The sequence below is a fragment of the Helianthus annuus genome, chromosome 17, assembly GCF_002127325.2.
Source record: "Helianthus annuus cultivar XRQ/B chromosome 17, HanXRQr2.0-SUNRISE, whole genome shotgun sequence".
NCBI lineage: Eukaryota > Viridiplantae > Streptophyta > Magnoliopsida > Asterales > Asteraceae > Helianthus > Helianthus annuus.
The window spans coordinates 2,574,981-2,588,634 of record NC_035449.2 but is presented as its reverse complement, the minus strand read 5'-3'; the positions used below and the strand labels follow the sequence as shown (position 1 = coordinate 2,588,634).

Sequence of the window (13,654 nt, the reverse complement as noted above, 5' to 3'; positions counted from 1 at the left end):
GACGTTCCAACCCCCTTTATCTCTCGATTTCTCGCGATTCTTGTAAGTTTTCAACTCAAATCTTGTACTTCTATGATCTACATTCAGTTCTACACCTTTCTACCTTTAAAATCTCCACTTTTAACCATGAAATCTCTGGATTTTGGGCATTTTAGGGTGATGTCACCAGAGTTCTTATGAACTTCAAGAGTGATGTTATCCCATGAAGAACGACCCAGATCCGAGTGGTTTCCATACGTTTTTACATAAATCTCGTCTAAAACTATGTTTTCTAATCAAGAAGTTATGTGATTTCCATGGATTTGAGATGTTCTAAAGATGATGTCATCATGAGTTCACAAGAACTTCAAAGAGTGGCCTCATTTTTACCATAACCAGCTCGAATCTAAGCGACTTCACCCGTCTTATAATAAATCTCATCTAGATCCACGTAACCTAGCCAAGGTGTGTATTCGGGATAAACATGAGAAAAACCATCAAGAATGGCCAGATCTGATGGAACGGGGTGGTTCCCGGCCGTTAGAACGGGTCGGATTTGATGGGGCTTCAGTGGTTTAACGCGATGACACGCCACTTCAGTCAATTCACCTGAAATCTTTTCAAAACCCATCAAGTGTGACATAATCATGACGATGGAACAAATTGCCGTTCGATCAGACTAGTGTCCGATCGAACAGCAACCAAGGTTCAACCGACCGATCGGACCACATGTTGACTGATCGGACAGCATGTTAACCGATCAGCTAGCACCTTGACCGATCGGACAGCATGTTAACCGATCGGATAGCATGTTAACCAATCGGACAACATGCTAACCGATCGGACAGCATGTTGAACGATCGGACAGCATGTTAACCAATCGGATAGCATGGTAACCGATCGACCCACATGTCCAGCCGACCGAACAAGCCCAAGCATCAATGTCCGAACCAATTTCGGTTATCTCGCCACTATTTAACGCGTTATTCATCGCTTAACAATCTGTAACCAGGATAACTCAGACGCACTCTCAACCAAGCTGTGTTACTTGTCTAATACGCACTGTGAGTATACTTGACCCCTTTTTATCGAATTCTTGGGTGTAACATACGTTCCTTATAAATCAAACTCATCAACGAATCATTTAATCAATCAATTTATCACTTGCGAATAACTGTTTGCATAGATATACGTGATGCTAGTTACATATGTGCTAGGACTTATACTCGTGACGTCCCACCACGACTAGTATAGTACTATTGCGCCCGACGGGGTCTAGTTATGCCATCGAAGAATCGAGCATCGAGGACTTAGTTGGTAGTATCAGTTTTGTGAGTATATATGTCGTGTATTACGTTTATTCATGTGGAAATTCGCAGCACTTTTTAATCTATTATACTATTACATATCAAACATGTATACTCGCCAATACTTTTGTATTGACAATATTTTAACGTATGTTGCAGGTTTAGTTGAAGTCTTCCACAAATCAAGCTAGGAAGTCTAGAAACTCACCTAAAATCTAGGTTGTCGGATTTGAATTGTTCGAGAGAACAAGAAACCTGTGATGACTTATGTGATTGTATTATTTGTTAGTATGGGATAACGAATGTAATAAATATTATTGCAATATAGTTGTTATGGGTTCTCTTGAGCAATCTGTTTCGCCTAGTGTTGTGCCCCGATGATTCCGCCATCGGTTGGGGTGTGACAGATTGGTATCAGAGCCATAACTATAGAGAATTAGTCAAGACTCAACCTAGTCCGGGTCGACGTCTTAGAGATTGACCTAGTCTATAGTCTAAGCTCCCACAGGCTGACTCGTTTGAACCCAGTAGGGCTTGTATTGGGCCTACGTGATACATTCGATCGAGATTGCTTAAACTACGACTTTGTGTGAACCCCGCATACCACAACTTCACACGAAGAAGCCTTTCCTAAGGCTGGAATACTACTTAACCTTTCCTAAGGCTGACACAATACACATGTTTTTGAAAATACTCGCATCTCACAACCGAGTGATCCAGTCGAGATTAGGTGTGAAAACCAATAACTCTCGATAGGATTGCTCACTCGGCGCATTTTTCTAGCACGAGAACCTTTCATCGAGCTAGGAGTGATATCCACATCTCGACGAAAGTCTCCATTTCGAATTTCTAGTGGAACTCTCGGATTTATTCGATGAGCACAACCACAATTAGGGACGAAATTGTTAAGTCAGGGGTGAAACCCGTACCTTAACAAACCGTTCCACTCTCTAAAAAAATAAAAAAAAAATGATTTAGAAAAGCTCTCACCAAGGACTCGACCATAACAATGACTCGAGCCACGCGATGACTAGGAAGACGAATGCCATGAGCTGCATCCCAGTGGAAGCATCAGTCTTCTAGGTCAACGCGCATGCACGAACTTGTTGGGTATAGTTGGGTTACCTTGGGTAGTCGACACCTAAACACCCGAGGCACTCAGATTACTTTACTAAGCCTACGACTCGGCTTTACGCTTCAATGAACTTAGTTACATTTTATGTGTGTTTAATTTACGATTATCAATTCTCGCTCCCTATTTTACAAAACGCACAACTCGCACAGCCATCGCAATCAGAAATAAAGACCGAATGTTCACGGGTGAAGGAGGTGTTCCCCAACTACTCCAGTGGTTCGATTCTATCGAAGTTACCCTTCGTCAAAGTGGGTGTCCCGATAGTTTCCGTACTACTTGCGCTACCGGAGTATTTCAATCGCAAGCACTCGACTGGTGGACTGCCGAACGCAACAAACGGGGGATCTCCGCAGCTTACGCCCTCTCTTGGGACGAGCTGAAGGAACTCATGAAGGAAGAGTACTGTCCTCCTCACGAAGTCCAGAAGCTAGAAAACGAATTTTGGGAAATCAAGCAAACCGAAGGTGACAATGCTGGCTATACCGCAAGGTTCAAGCAGCTTAGTACAATCTGCCCAAGTCAAGTCAACACTTCAGAAAAAGCCATTCCAAAGTACATCCGCGGCTTGCCTGAGTGTGTGGGTGATTTTGTCGAAGCTGCAAGACCTGCTACCATCGAAGAAGCCTACCGTTTAGCCGCAGAGATCAACAGCAAACGAGTCCTGGACGGATTTTTCTCTAAGAAGCCTGTCAAACAAGCTCGTCAAGCAATCATCATCAACTCTTCTGACGATTCTTCCAGCGAATCTACGGATGAGCCTTCCGAAGACTCCCCTGACGATGTCTCCGGCGAATCATCAGACGAATCCGCCAACGACACTGCATCATCTCAGGAAGCACAACCTAGCCGCAAGCGAAAGACAGTGAGCCCAGACGCTGCAACAACTTGACTGTCACAACCAGAACCTCTCCGAGTAGTCCCAGTTCAACTGAAACGTGCTTACAATGGGCCCCATCCCCTCTGCTTCACATGTACGTATCATCACCCGTCAGAAGCAAATTGTCGCTATTGCACAAATTGCCACTGGTATGGTCATCATACGCAGCACTGTCGCGCAGGACCGCAGCTTTGAGGAAATTCAACAACAACCGCAGCCTCCGCAGAAGTCCCCTACAACAACGCTACTTTATTTCTAATGTTGTTGTAATAATACAACTTATCGCCGTTAATTTCTTTTATGTGTGGAACTTGTTTCATCTATCGTCGCATGAGGATTCTATTTGTCACACCCCGATTTCCACGTGTTTCACCGGTGGGCCTGGTGGGGGATTACCGTGACGTAGTTGGCAACAATATAGTCAAACCACACAATATATGAACGCACAGCGGAAGCATAAAGATAACTATATTTCAACTATTGAATGTAATATCCAAGTATCACAATCGTCGAAATATAATCCACAGGGGATCAAAAATAAGATAGAAAAATAATTGTTCAATAGATATTGACATCCCAAGCTTGCGAGACTCTAACGATGCTAAGGAGTGGCCAGCCTATTACGTGTAGAACCTGCATTAATCTTTTTGGGGAAAATACGTCAATTTACACTGGTAAATACATTCAACCGAAACTTTTGTAAAATGTTTAATAAAATTGATTTGAATGCACATGGCACAATCTCTTTATAACTTGGGATAATTTATAATTAAATCTTGTAAAAGAATTACATGTTTACTATGCGTTCGGTCGCCCGGGTCGTGCCGGGTTTAAGGTTAATAGACACGCCACAAAGCATAAAGCCGTGGCGGGAAAACCAACGGTTATACCTTTAATAATATAGACACATTACGGGTGTACGCCTACACCCGTGTGTCGGGGTCGTGGCCATTTCGTAAAATGATGCCAAGGATATCCGGGACATGGTCATTAAGCTCCCAAAGGCGTAAAGCCAACAAAACCAATTTTTAAACGGGTCACATTGAAATCACCCGACTACTAATGAGTTGGGGTCAATTGCCCGACCAAGCGGTATTTTAAATACCGTAACCCAAGCCCGTATAACGGAAAATAAGTTAAAAGTATTTATCTGAGCAAGTATTATCCTTAATAAACAAATGCAAGTTTCTTTTACTGGTCTCCTACTCTGGAACAAAGGTTTAAACAACCTATTAGAATCCTAACGGGTCTTTAATTTTAGCCTTAGCTTAGACCGGTCAGTTTTAAGGGATAATTACAGTTTAATCGCGTGAAAGGCGAAAACCGGGAATGGAATGTGATTCGGACCCAACAAGTTTGAAGACTTGTTTTATATGGGTAATATAACCACACTCTGGATTTTGAGGTCAAAACAATAAGGTCTGACCCGTTTTGGCTAGTTTATGTAAACTAGTTACATAAACCGTACCGTGCGCGCAAAAAGGCGTAACGGGTAACCGTAAGAGTCCTACACAAGTTTCCTTAGTTAATATGCTTTAAAGAGGTTGTGGTATCAGTAGGATACCTTCCATAATGCCCGTAACGAGTTGAAATCCATTATATGCCCCGTAGGAGTATTTCGGTCATTTTAAAGATTATAAAAGAGGTTTCTGAGTTCTACAAGGAATCTGAGTTTTCCGAACAGTTTATAAAGTCCAAAATACTCTATTTATTATTTAAAATCAGTAGCAACTAGAATCGGGTCAAAATACCATGTAGAACTCAAGTTATGCTCGAAAAGGGTATATTCGGTATTTACCGAACCGATGCCATAACCGCAGGTTATGAGCAGGTTAAAAATAATTAAAAATCTTTAAAAATTCCAAAATATTATTTTACATCAGTGTGTAAAAGGTTTGGTGTTGAAATCTGGGTTTAGATAGGCGTTATGCTAATTGCGCCGTCTAATTACTAAAGTTTCCGTAATTGCGCTATTTAGCATAACTCCTATTCTGGACCTCGGATTGACGTGAAATTTTAGGGACATGCTTAGAAATCAGTAACTAAGGTTATTGTCCTTTCACGTGTCCAAAATTCTTGTTTTAAAGTAAAAAGGGCGTTACGGTCAACTTTTAAGCATTTAACGGAAATATGTTAAAGACTCGGACAAAGAACGAACCGGTCACAGAGGGTTATACCATCATGTAACCTGGTCCTAAGAGAGTCCTAAGGTATATCTAAATTATACCAAAACAGGTCAGAACTGAAGTCAAAGCAAAAGTCAAAGTTTTGCGACTTTCGGTTCCGAACCGGGTCAAAACAAAAAACGGTCGGATCAAACAAGCTTAGACTAGTTAATATACTTATTATCATGTTATATTCTATTGACTTTTTCTAAGCAAGTTTGACTCGACAATCGGACTAGTTAGAGTGGGAATCAGAGGGTGCCCTTTTAGGGGTTTAAAGCCTACATGATTACCAACATATAACTACCTTTGATTCGACAAACCACTGGACCATTTGTGATTTATCGTAAAGTCAATCGTTAATTACGACGGATTGACTTTTAAGCTAAAACTATGGAAAACTAAACCACAAAGGGTTAGGCATACTTACAGAAGCTTGGTGCACGACCAGAGATGTTAGAAGAGTGCTCTTGAGCTCCAGATGTGATCAAGAAAGCAGGTTTGAGGTGTGTTTACTAAGTGTGCACTACAAGGCCTTTTATAGTGAAAATTGGAGCACAAGATCATTACAACTAGGGCTATAATTGTTCATGGATGATCAACATGTGTCTCTGAGTGCTAGGGGTCGTTTAGGGGGCGCCCATGCTGCCATAATTGCGTTCTAAGGCGGTTAAAATAGCAAACAGTGAACATGTCCCCGAATTCTGCATCTGGTGCCTTGACGCGGCCCGCGTGAAGGATCAGGCTTTCCTTACGCGGGTCGCCTGGATCCTGTTTTTAGCAATTGAATCTGCACCTGGCTCGCGGCCCGCGTAAGATTACTTGTATCTCTAACGCGGGTCGCGTGAGACCTGATTTCCAAGATTTTCAAATCTTTTGCCATTATTGCCTTGGCCTTTCGGTTTCGAAGGGGTAACTTTGCGTTTTGAGCCTCGATTATTTACGAATAAGGGCCTCATGACTTTTACCCGTGCCGTTAAGTCCCCGGTTAGTTTAATTACTATCCGAAAAGCCCTAACTTTCATTGTTGACGCTTCTAACCCCTCGCATACGAAATTGATCATAACTTTCTCGTTTTAAAACAGAACTTCGCGAAATTTATATCATATATTCTAGTGAGCGTAATTTACTGTTACAAAGCCTCGGGTATGTTAAAGGGTCACTCAGAGGTATAACTTAAACATGTTGACACAATTAACCCCTGTAGTTTGTAATCTCTCACTTTCTTCCGCATTTCGTTCCGTACGATCCATGATTTATCCGTTTGAAGGTACGAGCATCATTTAGGGTTACTGTACAGTGTATTTATCCCTCGTTGACATTTTTAACCCTCGAATTTACATATTTTCCATGTTTGTCAACTTTAGTCCTTTATTCTGTATTTAATACCACGTGTAAACTCAAGACACGTGTCAATACATTATTGGACGCAAAAATTTCGAGGTGTTACACTATTTCTCTTATACTCGCGCACCATCTAAACGCTAGCACTATGTACTACACAATGTATTTTACCCCTACAACACTCTTAGAACGTGGTACGATAGACGTGCAAGGAACAACTAATCGCGGGTGCACACAGGATTATTTTGGTCAGTGCACGGAGATCGTAGTGAAATTCTAATGGTGCCATAACGTTAAAAGCATGGTCAAGCGTGGTGGATACGCCGCTGGTACTTCCTATATATAAGCGTCTTGGCCATGTCAACAAAGCGTGACACCAAATCATGGGACATAAGTAGTAGGGGTAACGCAAGGTGTGCTTTACCATACTACCAAAGTTTCATGAAGAAAGTGCCGTGTGGAGTTGGACGTTACTAGACCTATTATATTATTATGGTTATTTTCGACACACTACATATCGATCGCAAGGCGTAACAAAACTAAATCGCATTACTGCGAGACTTTTCGTAAGTCTGCGAACGCAACGCAATTGCCACATCGATGGACTTGGGTAAGTTCACCCCGAAGAGCAATTGGAGCCACGCAAGACTGGTCGTAAGTCCATATCGCAACTCAATCGCAGTTTTGCTAGATCTATCTCGCAATCTAAATCACTCGTTATGTGGCTCGAAAACGCAATCGCATCTTGTGCTGATCTCGCAATCCCTACCACTGGTTATCGACTATTGTGTGAACCTCTATCGCATGGTGTGGATTGCTTATTGTGGATCGCTAGACGAGTATCGAAAATCACTCGCCGCTTTTTGCTTTAACGCATCTCGCACCTATCTCATCACCTCGATACTCTTATCGCGTGTCGCTACCGCTTATCGCTGTTCGTGTTATCTGTGTTATGTTAGCACGCACGACCTTGCTTCACGAGACAAAACTAATGGGGCTGAAACATGGTGGTGTTTTAACCATATTAGCATACTTTCGTGGAAAAAGGCCATGCGGGCTAACATTAGTTAATGTTTGTGGTGTATTCAACTCAATCGAATCGTATATCGCTCGCAACGCAACAATTGTCACTTATCATTCATTAAGTCTCAAATTGCTTATCGCTACTCAGATCATCGCTCATCGCTTGGGAGTCATCACGGGTTGTGTAACATTAGGGTACATGACCTCGTTTCACGAGACAAAACTAATATGGGAAACATGGTGTTTGCCATATTAGCAAACTCTCGTGGAAACATGCCATGTGGGTTTATGTGGAAGCAAATCGAAATCGCATTATTCGCAGTCAAAATCGCGTCATTCGCCATCGCTTATCAATCGTCGTCTATCCCAACGCGCCATATCAATGTTTCGTGTCATCGAACTACTCGTACTCGCTATCGACGTTTTGTTTGCATCCGACTCGCTTCTATTTGCGACTCGGTCAAGCATCCTATCGCTTGGACCGAGGGAACGAATATATATCCGTGTCTTATCGGCACGCGTGACACCGCCTCACGAGACAGAGGTAATATGGGCAAAACATGGTGGATACGCCGCTGGTACTTCCTATATATAAGTGTTTTAAACTTTTAATCATATTAACAAACTTTCGTGGGAAAGTGCCACGTGGGGCTCGATGTAAATTATCTTTCCGTACTGTTAAAGAAAACCAATTTTTATAAAATTTTATTAAAACCGTTGGACAGGTGAAATTTCCTTACAACATGGAGGAAACATCGAATCAGTTTAGCTCCGTGCCCAATGGAAGTTTCATAAGTCCAGTCTTTCCTTAAGACTTTTGCAATGACAAAAAGAAATCTTCCCGAGATCGATGGTTCGACAATCGAGTTTCAACTCGAACCCACATTGTAGGAAAGTTTTCTTAAAACTTATTTTGCTGCCGAATTCTTTTAAAATGTATAACCCAAAATCTTTTATTAAACTAACAAAAAGAAAACCCTTCCCATAGCGCTGGTGTGGACACCGATGCAGTTAGCGCCGCGCCATGAGGAGATTAATCGATTATCTATAAGTTAAATGATATGGAATCGTGTTTGAGTGTGTTACTGCTTTTGGTTGTTCGAATCGTATCTTCTCACCGCTCTCGCTCGTCGAGTCTTAATCAATCGCTCGATTATCTGGACGCTTTTAACCGCTACTCTCATCCGCATCAACTCTTACGACCCTACTAATGGATTAATTTCGGGACGAAATTTCCTAAAGCAGGGGAGACTGTAACAACCCGCACTTTCGTGCGTTGTTACTACTCGCTATACTCGTTACGCCTAGCACCAGAGATTCGGATCATAATGTAACAATATCAGGTACATCGCTATATCGAAGTATAATCGAATAACTGCGCATATTCTATCACTATTACAAGCCATTTTCACAAACAATCAACGCTAACAAGGACTTTCGGGTGAGTACCATGCCTCCAGCCATCGTGACGATGATGGCAATACGAGCAAGTAGTACCCCGATAATCATTGTGGCATATCACATCGAAGAACGCACTCGAAGGCACGCGTAACTCGATCATCGCACCAAATATTGAATATATAGATACATATATACGACCCTTTGTGATTAATTATAATAAATAAATAATAATATAAATATATGGAAATGTGGACCAAAACTATCGCAACGCACCAAAAACGAGGATCAGGAAGCCTCCGGACGGCTGGGCCAACCGATCGGACAGGCCGGCCGAACGGCTGGGCCAACTGATCGGACAGGCCGGCCGAACGGCTGGGCCAGCCGATCGGACAGGCTGGCCGGTCGAACGGGCCGTCCGATCCAGGCCAACCTGCCCTCCTTTCCTTCCTCCTTGCCTATAAATACCCCTCATTCACCTCCAACACACTTGTTGTCACTGTGGCTTCTCGACCAGACGTTCCAACCCCCTTTATCTCTCGATTTCTCGCGATTCTTGTAAGTTTTCAACTCAAATCTTGTACTTCTATGATCTACATTCAGTTCTACACCTTTCTACCTTTAAAATCTCCACTTTTAACCATGAAATCTCTGGATTTTGGGCATTTTAGGGTGATGTCACCATAGAGTTCTTATGAACTTCAAGAGTGATGTCATCCCATGAAGAACGACCCGGATCCGAGTGGTTTCCATACGTTTTTACATAAATCTCGTCTAAAACTATGTTTTCTAATTAAGAAGTTATGTGATTTCCATGGATTTGAGATGTTCTAAAGATGATGTCATCATGAGTTAACAAGAACTTCAAAGAGTGGCCTCATTTTTACCATAACCAGCTCGAATCTAAGCGACTTCACCCGTTTTATAATAAATCTCATCTAGATCCACGTAACCTAGCTAAGGTGTGTATTCGGGATAAACATGAGAAAAACCATCAAGAATGGCCAGATCTGATGGAACGGGGTGGTTCCCGGCCGTTAGAACAGGTCGGATTTGATGGGGCTTCAGTGGTTTAACGCGATGACACGCCACTTCAGTCAAATCACCTGAAATCTTTTCAAAACCCATCAAGTGTGACATAATCATGACGATTGAACAAATTGCCGTTCGATCAGACTACTGTCCGATCGAACAGCAACCAAGGTTCAACCGACCGATCGGACCACATGTTGACCGATCGGACAGCATGTTAACCGATCGGCTAGCACGTTGACCGATCGGACAACATGTTAACCGATCGGCTAGCATGTTAACCGATCGGACAGCATGCTAACCGATCGGACAACATGTTGAACGATCGGACAGCATGTTAACCAATCGGATAGCATGGTAACCGATCGACCCACATGTCCAACCGAACAAGCCCAAGCATCAATGTCCGAACCAATTTCGGTTATCTCGCCACTATTTAACGCGTTATTCATCGCTTAACAATCTGTAACCAGGATAACTCAGACGCACTCTCAACCAAGCTGTGTTACTTGTCTAACACGCACTGTGAGTATACTTGACCCCTTTTTATCGAATTCTTGGGTGTAACATACGTTCCTTATAAATCAAACTCATCAACGAATCATTTAATCAATCAATTTATCACTTGCGAATAACTGTTTGCATAGATATACGTGATGCTAGTTACATATGTGCTAGGACTTATACTCGTGACGTCCCACCACGACTAGTATAGTACTATTGCGCCCGACGGGGTCTAGTTATGCCATCGAAGAATCGAGCATCGAGGACTTAGCTGGTAGTATCAGTTTTGTGAGTATATATGTCGTGTATTACGTTTATGCATGTGGAAATTCGCATCACTTTTTAATCTATTATACTATTACATATCAAACCTGTATACTCGCCAATACTTTTGTATTGACAATATTTTAACGTATGTTGCAGGTTTAGTTGAAGTCTTCCACAAATCAAGCTAGGAAGTCTAGAAACTCACCTAAAATCTAGGTTGTCGGATTTGAATTGTTCGAGAGAACAAGAAACCTGTGATGACTTATGTGATTGTATTATTTTTTAGTATGGGATAACGAATGTAATAAATATTATTGCAATATAGTTGTTATGGATTCTCTTGAGCAATCTGATTCGCCTAGTGCCGCGCCCCGATGATTCCGCCATCGGTTGGGGTGTGACACTTGCGGCCTAATTCATTGCTAATATCCACCATATACTTCATTAATTATTGGGTTATCTTTAGCTAAAGAGTGCCTTTTGGTTATCAATCCACTTTTTTCATCGTAAAATCTTTTAATACTACATATTTTCTAGTAGTTTATGAAACTAAATGTTGTAGCTAGCTGCTACTTATAACAAGCAACTTCAATAGATTCGTCAAACATATACAAACATATATAAGACGTATGTCTTCTGTTATAGATATGACATATAGGGTATGTTTGGCATGGAGCTTTTAGGAGGTTCTAGCTTTAAGCTTTAAGAAAAAACTCCTGCTCAATAAAAAGCCTTGTTTGGTTGAAGGAGCTTGAAGCTTTTAGGTTAGGAGTTTGAAGTTTTTGGTTGAACGCTCCTACTAGTAGCGTTTAGAAGGAGCTACAAGCTTTTAGGGAAAAATGACTATTTTAACCTCTAAAGATAATGAACTTTTTAATTATGTCCATTTTGGTCATTTTATATATTTATTAAAAGCTCTAGCTACTCTGCCAAATACCTAAATATATCTAAAAAGCTACAATCATCAGCTACCAGCTACATCTACCAGTTATCAGCTTTCAGCCACCAGCTACTTTTGCCAAATATACCCATAAACAAATTATGTCATCTCTATTAAGTTAAAGTATGTACCATAACCATTTTACTTTAAATTAATAATAAATCACCTCTCAACAGCTTTACACAACAACACCACCACCTTCTTCAAGATCCATCTTAGAATAACAACAGGATCAATCAAATCAAACCCTAGATTTTCTTCATCTTTAATATTTTCATCTTTAATAGATCCATCTCAGAACAACAACAGGATCCATCTCCTTCAAGGTCCACTTTTTTTAAATGGTCAAAAGCCTTGGACCCACCATTTTTTTGTCTGCATATGGACCGTCTCCAACGTCCTTTGCTCGACAGTGAGGACGAGGACACAAGGGGGGCGGCATGGTGTTGCTTCCGTCGCCGGTGCTAGACGGGTGGGGGACGCTCCCCATACCGTGTTTTTCCATAAATTCATTCTTTCCATGAACATTGACAACAAAATTAATTAATACAATATAAATGAGATAAAACTCATAATTTTTATTCTTCAACTCACGTACAATATATAACCACTTTTAACCTTAACCCCAAACATCAACTTATGCACAAAACTCAGGATCATACTCTTCAGGAGGAGTAATAAGTTTTACATGCGAGTAACGTAAGATACAATTGGCTGAAAAAACTTTTCCGTCAAAGCGTGATTTTCCAGTACAACAACTACGCATCCTAGTACTTGCCTCGGATAAACATTTTACACAATCCGCCTTCGACAAATCAGGAGTGCACTGTGCAACCGCGTAGAGTTTGTGTTCATCCCCGTCATATATTACCTTTCCAGAAGCAAATTTCTCAAGATCATTACCTCGAGCTGCTTGCTCCTTTAACGTGCTTGTCAAACTATCCATGGTCTTTACTAAGTCAATAGCTTTGACATAGTTATCGTACACCAAATCGTACCAAGCCCAATTATCCAGCACTGAGAAAATTTTACGGCCCGTAGAGAAGCGTAACATACAATAAAAGCTAGAGTAGGTGTCCCACGCTATACCTTCCTGTTGGTTACCGCAGTTATCCAGAAGATATTTTAACAAGCCATCGAGACAACACACACATTGTCCCTTATGGACATGGGGGGGACAAAGCAAGCTGGCGCTAACCTGCTCTTCAGGTTTGTCGCCAACGTGGACATGGTAAAAACCGTGGAAATTACTTGAGTTGTCAAGTAACCCCAAGACTTTATCCAATGCCGAAGCTTTGTTATGTATGATATTGACGCCTTTGGATTCACCACCTCTACATACATGCCTGTCTGTTTTAGATGATTGAGCTATGGCCGGATCGACACCATTGATGATTGTTTGAAGAATGAAGAGAAATGAAACTACTGATTTTATTTCCATTTGTGCATTGGAATTTACTATAACTCGTGTTCTTATAAACCAACATTTGTAAGTGTAAAATGCAACTTATCTTTAAAAAGTATTTTGAGTTTTATACGATTTATCCTTGATTGTTATAAAAGAAAACGTGTTCATATAGTGGAGTTTGAGTTTGATGCAATTCTAATGTAAGTTATGTTCAAACTAACAAATATTTTATCATCTCAATAATATAGATTGCATGTTCGGTACAAAAACCTAGT

At 41.3% G+C, this 13,654-nt stretch overlaps 1 protein-coding gene across 1 annotated transcript; it reads right to left on the bottom strand.

The window, feature by feature from the left end:
• Nucleotides 1-12,608: 12,608 nt before the first annotated feature.
• On the bottom strand, nucleotides 12,609-13,412 carry LOC110921350 (cysteine-rich repeat secretory protein 1). Its single transcript, XM_022165666.1, has 2 exons — nucleotides 13,170-13,412; nucleotides 12,609-13,064 (listed from the first exon to the last, which is right to left on the bottom strand). The coding sequence occupies exons 1-2, from the start codon at nucleotides 13,410-13,412 to the stop codon at nucleotides 12,609-12,611; spliced, it is 699 nt and encodes a 232-aa protein (XP_022021358.1).
• Between the last annotated feature and the right edge of the window lie 242 nt (nucleotides 13,413-13,654).

Excerpts from the sequence above, each read along its gene's own strand:
- LOC110921350 (XM_022165666.1), bottom strand. The coding sequence starts at position 13,412 with ATGGAAATAAAATCAGTAGTTTCATTTCTCTTCATTCTTCAAACAATC. Across the intron at positions 13,065-13,169 it reads GCGACAAACCTGAAGAGCAG|GAAGGTATAGCGTGGGACAC; the intron begins GTTAGCGCCAGC and ends GGTAACCAACAG.